This window comes from Typopeltis vanoorti, chromosome 14, assembly GCF_054136105.1.
Source record: "Typopeltis vanoorti isolate ZY-2024b chromosome 14, IOZ_Tvanoo_1.0, whole genome shotgun sequence".
NCBI lineage: Eukaryota > Metazoa > Arthropoda > Arachnida > Uropygi > Thelyphonidae > Typopeltis > Typopeltis vanoorti.
The window spans coordinates 6,975,759-6,983,503 of record NC_143562.1 but is presented as its reverse complement, the minus strand read 5'-3'; the positions used below and the strand labels follow the sequence as shown (position 1 = coordinate 6,983,503).

At 35.0% G+C, this 7,745-nt stretch overlaps 1 protein-coding gene across 1 annotated transcript; it reads left to right on the top strand.

Annotated features, from left to right (window-relative positions):
* The first annotated feature begins 2,025 nt into the window (after window positions 1-2,025).
* LOC150099145 (uncharacterized) lies at window positions 2,026-7,480 on the top strand. Its single transcript, XM_090403384.1, has 2 exons — window positions 2,026-2,103; window positions 7,212-7,480. The coding sequence occupies exons 1-2, from the start codon at window positions 2,061-2,063 to the stop codon at window positions 7,331-7,333; spliced, it is 165 nt and encodes a 54-aa protein (XP_090259510.1). The 5' UTR covers window positions 2,026-2,060; the 3' UTR covers window positions 7,334-7,480.
* Window positions 7,481-7,745: the final 265 nt, after the last annotated feature.

Genomic DNA, 7,745 nt, shown 5'->3' with positions numbered 1-7,745 from the left:
TTCTTATCAAAAAATATTTCTTCGACTTTCATTCCTTTCATTAAAATACACGTGAATCTAAGAATCTAATCTACTACATGTGATTGGTATCTGGAAAGTTCCGATAAACACCTAGAATGATATTGTAGCAACTGATATAACACAAGAATTATAATGTGATTTTTTTTGCAACTGGTTCTTATTAGGGTAGCTGGAAATTTCTGATAAACACCTAGAAGAAAAATAAACAGGAAATTATTACAATTTGATTGAATATGTGGGTTATAAGGTTTTAAGATTTTATTTCTTGTGGTTATATCTAGTTGGTTTAATATAATTTTTCTTCTAGGTGATTATCAGAAATTTCCAGCTACCCTAGTATGAACCAGTTGCAAAATAATCTCATTATAATTCTGCAAGAATAATGAATTAAAATATTGCGGCAACTGTTCAACTTTGGCAATTTAAGTAACACTATAGAGTATGCAGACTATTTTCGATTGACATAGGATCAGAGAATACTAGGATGTTATATTATCTACCTATCGCTTCCTTCCATTTGCTTCAGACGGGTTGGGTCTCCTCCTAATGAGGAGTCACGGCGAAATAATGCAGCCAGCACGCAACTCCTCTGCTGCATTCCTATTGGAGGTATTCACGACTGTAGTCCGTGTGTGTTCACGGGGCCGGTTTGTCTGCTTTCGGGATGGAAAAGCCCCAGCTAAATTTGTAGAGAAACCATACTGCCCGCCTCTAAGACCAGCTAACTTGGTATGAAAATCCTTGAGCTTTTCGCGTCTCCGACGGGAATCGAACCTAGGACACTCCTTCCCCAGGCATATAGTTGCGAAGCGCACAGCCACTAAGCTAACCGCGCAGACGGATGTTATTCTAGCATCAGAGAATTTCCGCAGAAACACTCCGAAGTATATTCTCTTACAATATTAGTAATAAAATAATAATAATGGTTTAAGAGGATGCTGTATCTGAAATAAGATCCACTTATTTGACCAGTTACCCTTTTTGCGTAATAAAAATCCAGATTTCACGGAATGAAAAAGCAACGTCCTCGATATATGGGTGAACTACAGAGGCTTGTTGATTTGTACAAAGATTTATCTTGTCGTTATCCAATACCTTTACATAAATAAAACTTTAATTGCCTCAATTAACTCTTTTCTAGCGCAAGTGTCTGGCTATTCATAAAAATATAATGGAATATAACTCCTTGAATACTCGGTTGTTCCACATACGTCTCTATTAGTTCAGTCGGTATGAATCCTCTTTGGTTAGAAAGATCTGGATTCTGTTCTCTATGATTCCTATAGTTCTCGAAGAATCGATCAGTAGCTGATCTGCTCGTAATTCAGAACAATAATTACGACCTCCGTATCTCAGTGCACGTACTTCCCACGATTCCCTTCTGATGGAAAGACGAATTGAGTTCTAATCCTATCCAGATTGAAAAAATTAACTGTATAAAGGATTCCATTTCGTTCTGCATGATGCGATCTCATAAAGCATAAATCAGATCTCATTTTGGTAGCAAAGTTTTGATTCATGGAAACTTCGAGTTTTGTTTAATTCTAAAAGACTAAAAAAACGTGTAGACACACCGAATCAGAACATAATTTCACTGACGACATGCTTAATACGGAGTCAAATCACTTTTCCGTGATAAGTAATTCAGACTGGTACTAAATTTAAGAAGATGATTACGTAATGGGTCATGAACTAGTGTAGGTTGGAGAAGAAGAAGGAAGAAAGCTGGTAAGAGTGACAGAACACACTTAATACAGAAATAGCAGAATTCGAAAAGTATATAAAGACAATCAGTGCTGAATTTTATCTTTGAGCTCAATGAGATGAGAACTTTCTTGCAGAAAATAGCTTATATCTGGATTGATTACTAATATTACTTGCCAATGATAATGGTATGCAATTTATTTTGATGTATTTTTTGGAATTATTAACCAGAAGAATTGTTAGCAGGCAAGCAGCAATTTTAGAGTTAAGTAGAACGATTCTTAAATAATTTTCATTTACATTTCAGAACAGTGAGATCTTTTCTGTAGAGAATCATGAAAGCAGTGATCATTTTCATTCTGGCTGCGTGCTTGCTGGGTAAGTACATCAAATAATCGCGTGCAAGAATTCTCTCCTTCCACAGTATCCAAGCTGAATGCATAACAGTTAAATATATTAATCAGTATGTTTATTAATACGAAAGGAGAGTTGAAGTACAGTGTAAACTTTAAAACTAATTCGATACGCTGAATCAACTTATTACTGTTTCGCATACATTTCACCACTAAAGTAGAGCTGCACAAAAACTCGCTACACTTTTTAGTATTTTGTTTCTTTCATATACCTTTTTGGTGTTCAGCCCAATTTCTATGGGATAATCCCACCCATTAAAGCTTATTAATACGACTATAATACATCTGAACCGTCGGTGGGATAATAATGTTTTCTCATATTTTTCACTTTTATATATATTTTTTAAAATTTATATTTTACATAGTACCGAAATCCCACACAGAGACCAAACAGGAAACTTTTTAAGCCACTTCAGGTCCACAATAAGCAGGACGGTGGTGGTTTTGCACCAAGCGATGAAATTTATTCCGCACCGAAAGACATTCACAAACGTACATGCCCACGACGGAATTCGATACTGCGACCTCTTTGTTGAAGAGCAGGTATGTCAACTATTCGGCCAATCAGGCCAGTAAATTAATAAATAAATTCAAATTGTTCATAGCATATATTAATGACGCTCTAGATTAATAAAATATATATAAAACAATTACTAAAACTTAAATTCAACTAAGTGTTCTACTGGTGTGTGATTCACAATTTAACTGTTCTCTTACATTAACCGAAGATGGGTGTTTTAATGATTTTGTTTACACCTAAGCTCACTTTTTTTGCCGATCTTTCGTTAATCCAACTATTCACGTATCCTAATGTCAAATACGGAGTATTTAACAAAGTATCAAATTATCGTAGACGTTGTAATTTTACAATATTTGTTCATTTAATACATACGCTTTAAGTTAACTGGGTGCTTAAGGGTCAAAGCTGTATTACTGAGAGGAGAAGACCTCCACGTAGCCTTTAAAACGAATGCGGAGAACGAACCAAGGCCTCTGACCTAATGTCTAATCCTCACCTTCTCGTGATGTACCCTGTTATGTGTCTACCTGGATACTGAACGAACGAGGATGGGCTGGCAATTTGGGATTTAGCCGACCAAATTGTATTCTTATTGGCTTAATTCACAAAAAAAATTATGGTACAACGTGACAGAATTTAATGACGGCTGGCGCTTCGCCCGGTAAAAAAAGGCCCCCTTTGTTTTCGCCAAGAACCAGGGTGAACAGCAAAATGTCAACGACTGGAGCAAATCCTGAAACACACCCCAACTCAACGTCACCATAGTTAAAGATCGGTACTATCAACATAAGAAGCCTGAATGGCAAAGAAATGAAGCTAGCTGAGGAATTGGAGAAGTACCAGATCGACATAATAGGGGGTGACTAAAACAAAAAAGTATGAGATCTTTCTGAGCAATAAATACAAAATGTTATACTCAGGCAATGACAATAAAGGAAAAGAAGGAGTAGCAATAGTGTTCAACACTAAATAGCTTCTTCAGTCACAGGCAGTCTCAAGTAGAGTGATGTGGGCAAATATCATAATAATAAGTAACTGGACAATGAGACTTATTTGTGCCTATGGTCCTACTGAAAGTCCTACTAACGTAGAAGTGGAAGAATTTTTTGAGGCTTTAGAGAAAGCAACTGACACAATGAAAATAAAAAGGTGGTCATTGTTGGGTTCTAAAGAGCAGAATTGGAAATGATAGTCAGAGATACAAAAATATTTTTGTATGTCTCTGACATTAATGGAAAAAGCTAATATTAATGGCAAATACCTGTTGGATGTATGCTCAGAACCGAGACTAGTTTTTACTAACACATTGTTCCAACTTAAAAATGGAATAAATTGGATGTGATCACCATTTAGTCTTGAGCAGGATAAAATTGAATTTCATATTGAAAAGAAGAACATTCAAGAAAGTTTTAAAGCAAATAAAAGTTGAGCATCTCTCAGATGTGAACTATAGAAAAAATATACAAAAATTATTGAAGAATAAATAAAAGAGGTTGAAAACATGAATCAAACCTTGGGATTCGGGGGAATACCCTGAAATAAACATTGACTGATTCAGCTACAGAGGCATGTGTTGGGGTTTTCTGCAAGGATACAAAAATCAGAATTCCATGGTGGACACAGGAAGTTAAAGAGGCAATGAAGGAAAAGAAGAAAGCATATCAAAAGTTCCTGGCAGATAAGACAGTTTGTGCTTTTAGAGAATACAGAGACAAATGTAAGAAAGCGAAACACTGTGTAAAACTAGCTAAACAAAAGTCATGGGAAGACTTTGCAAGGACATGGAAAATAAATATCATGAACGTGGCAAAATATTCTGGAGGCTGTTGAACAAAAAGCTCAGAAATGGAGGAAAGAGTGCTGTAAAAGGAATTAGAGATGATAAACGTGACAGCAAAACTGGAGAAAAAGATATCCTTGAAGAGCGGAGTAATTACTTCGATAAATTACTAAATGAAACAAGCAGTGACAGTAAAAAAGTACAAAATGTAGGAAAAAACTATCAAAATCCTGAAATGTAGAAAGGCAGCTGGAGTAGGCGATATTCGACCTGAATATAGGCTTGGCCTTCACCAAGCTTCTCTTCCACAATCCTTCTCAACCGTTTTTCCAGTATGCCTGCATATATCTTACGTGAACACTCAGTACAGAAATACTTCTTTAATTCTCACATTCAGTTTTAGTTTTATTTCTCTTTTTACGTATAGGTGCTATGAGAACTCTACTCCAATCATCTGGAATTCGTCCCACTGTCCATGCCTTTTGAGCTATGCCGTGTAGCCACTGTGCGACTTTTATACCTCCATACTTGATCATTTCTGGTCGAATATCATCTACTGCAGCTGCCTTTCTACATTTCAGGCTTTTGATGGCTCTTTCTACACTTTCTACTTTTTTACCGCTGTGGTGTCACTGCTTGATTCATTTAGCTCTTTTTCGAAGTAATTACTCCGTATTTAATACAATTTGGTTTCTTTGTGGTTTATATGCATCCCATTATCAGGAACTGACAAGAAAATAATCATGAACATTGCAGTTGTAGATTCATTTCTTGAATACACTTTGTACAGATTTCGTAATAAATATAAGATGTCAGAGCCATGAGACTGTTGCCCATAGCAACAATATTTGAACAGTAATTTATTCGAGTAGTCGGCAGCAGTTTTTTAACTGTCCTCAGTTTTGTAATTCTCAGTCTTCCAGTAACCTTTTAAGCTAGATAAATATTTAACAAGTAGAACATTTCATTAAGTGAATTTTAAAGAGACATCGGATAAATCAGCACTCAAAACTAGACTATCCGTCCAAAAATCTGATATTCCGGACGTGCTCACCAATTTGAAACCTTTCAAGATATTTAAATTTGCTGTCTGACTAAAATGCATCCCTTTTCTTATGTTTTGTACTTCTTGTTGTTAACTTAATGCATCATCATGAAATTCCTGAAATGTACTCTCAAGGCGGTGTGTGAAGGATAATATAATAGTACTACATGAAAAATTTACATCATTACTAACTTCCTAACTACAAATTTCCTCGAAATCAATCTGTTATCTGTTACTCCAACATTATCAGATCTTATATTTCTATTTTCTAAGGCACTTTATACCGTATCAATCCACCTATATTTTGGTCTTCCTCTGGGTCTATTTCCTGCTAACCTGGCAGAGAACACTTGTTTTGCTAATCTTTTCTCTCCCATTCTGTTTGTGTGACCATAACCATACCATCTAAGATTAGTTCTACTAACATATACCTGGATGTTAACAATATCAAGTTCTTTCCTAATATCCTCGTTTTTAATATAACATTGCCATTGATGTCATCTGTTCACGCCTCTAATCTTTCTCAAGACTCTCATATCTGTGGTCTCTAGTCTTTGGTCAAATGTTTTACTTCTGACCCAGCTCTCAGATCCATAAGTTAAAACTGGTTTGAACACTGTCTTGTATACAGCTAATTTAGTGTTCCGACTAATTTTTCTCTTATTCCATATGAATTTATTCAAATGACGTCTTACCATATCAACTTTGTTGATTCTGTTGTCCATTTCCATATTTAATTTACCATCTTCACTAAAAATCGTCCCTAACTAGCTGAAATATTTTACTTGTTCTATAGGTTCTCGCTTCACAATGCGGTTGATATTTTCAATGCTTCTGCTTATTTTCATTGTATTTGTCTTGTTACTGTTGACCTTCATACAATATCTATTACAACAGTTATTCAATTTAGTCAGGAAGTCCTGCAGACTTGTAGTTAATTTTTTCAGAAGTATAACATTATCCGCATAAAGCAAAGAGCTAACATTAACATCTCTAAATTTTGATATCAGGTTTAAAATCACTTTCCTTCATAATGCAATCTATATACACCATGACCACGAATAACCCACGGGATAATGTATATCCGTCTGACACCAGATTGAACATTAAACCATCTTTCTCTACTTCTGTCAATTCTAACTGGTGACTTACAACTCAAATTCAAATAAAGACTAAGTATTGCTTGATGTAATGCCCCATTAACACCATTCAATCGCAGCGTTTTGAATAGCTTCTCTCTTGGCCTTGTCACATGCCTTTTCTAGATCTACAAAACTTAAATACAGATCTTTGTTATATTCTCATGACTTCTCAACAACTTGTCACAAAGTGAACAGTTGATCCTGACAGCCTCTGAATGTGAGAATTACAGAGGTATTTTTCTACTGAGTTCCTGTTAAGCTTTATGCAAGTAAACTTGATATTGACCATTCCATTGTTCAAAAATGTTTTTCGCAAAGCTATTTTATCCTTCCATTATGCAATGTGGTAGTAGGTCAAAATGAGTACACTTTACAAACACATATACCAAAATAGGACGTAGCGTGATTGCATATCTATTTAAAAAAAAAGTTTTCACATTAGATTATGATCAGAAAGAATTCCATGCTAATAAATAGATACCACAATCATTATGCAAATAAATGTGTTTAACATAGGAAATAGTTTTCTCGGACAAAACACAGTCCTATTTGTGTAATGTGTTGGAAATTTTTTGTTCAATTTCAGTTGCTGTTGTTTATGCTGATCATGGTTGTCCCCATTACAGACGCATTTGCCGAGACTTTTGTGAACAGACAAGAAACCAACTTGGCCATTGCAGAGGTAGTCATTGTTTTTGCGATCGTTAATCAAATGGAGATGGAAATCGTAATATGTGAAGATAATTGAGAGCTTCTGTTTTCTGTAAAATTGCACTAAATTTTATGTGATGAAACAGTATTGTTCAATTATTAAATGATTCAGTTACTTTGACCTCAATAAAGAATGCTATATTAGATTATTTGATTTATTTAACAAAAAACAAAACATAATAAATAAATAAACAGAAGAAATTTCTCTCTTCCATATTTTGACAGGTTTACTTATAAGAACGATAGTATTCACTCGATTTTTTTTGCGTTGCAGAATTTGGCACTTTTCTATCAAAAGCCATTGTGGAATTTTTTTAAAATTGTGGATGTACACATCATGGAAAGATATTGTTATATGAACACCATAGTGACCAGAATGTGGCTGACTGTTGCGCTCGAAAGTACTGTA

Bases quoted from the DNA above. Each gene is read 5' to 3' on its own strand.
- LOC150099145 (XM_090403384.1), top strand. From the start codon at position 2,061: ATGAAAGCAGTGATCATTTTCATTCTGGCTGCGTGCTTGCTGG. The intron at 2,104-7,211 runs GTAAGTACATCA...GTTCAATTTCAG, and splicing joins TCTGGCTGCGTGCTTGCTGG to TTGCTGTTGTTTATGCTGAT.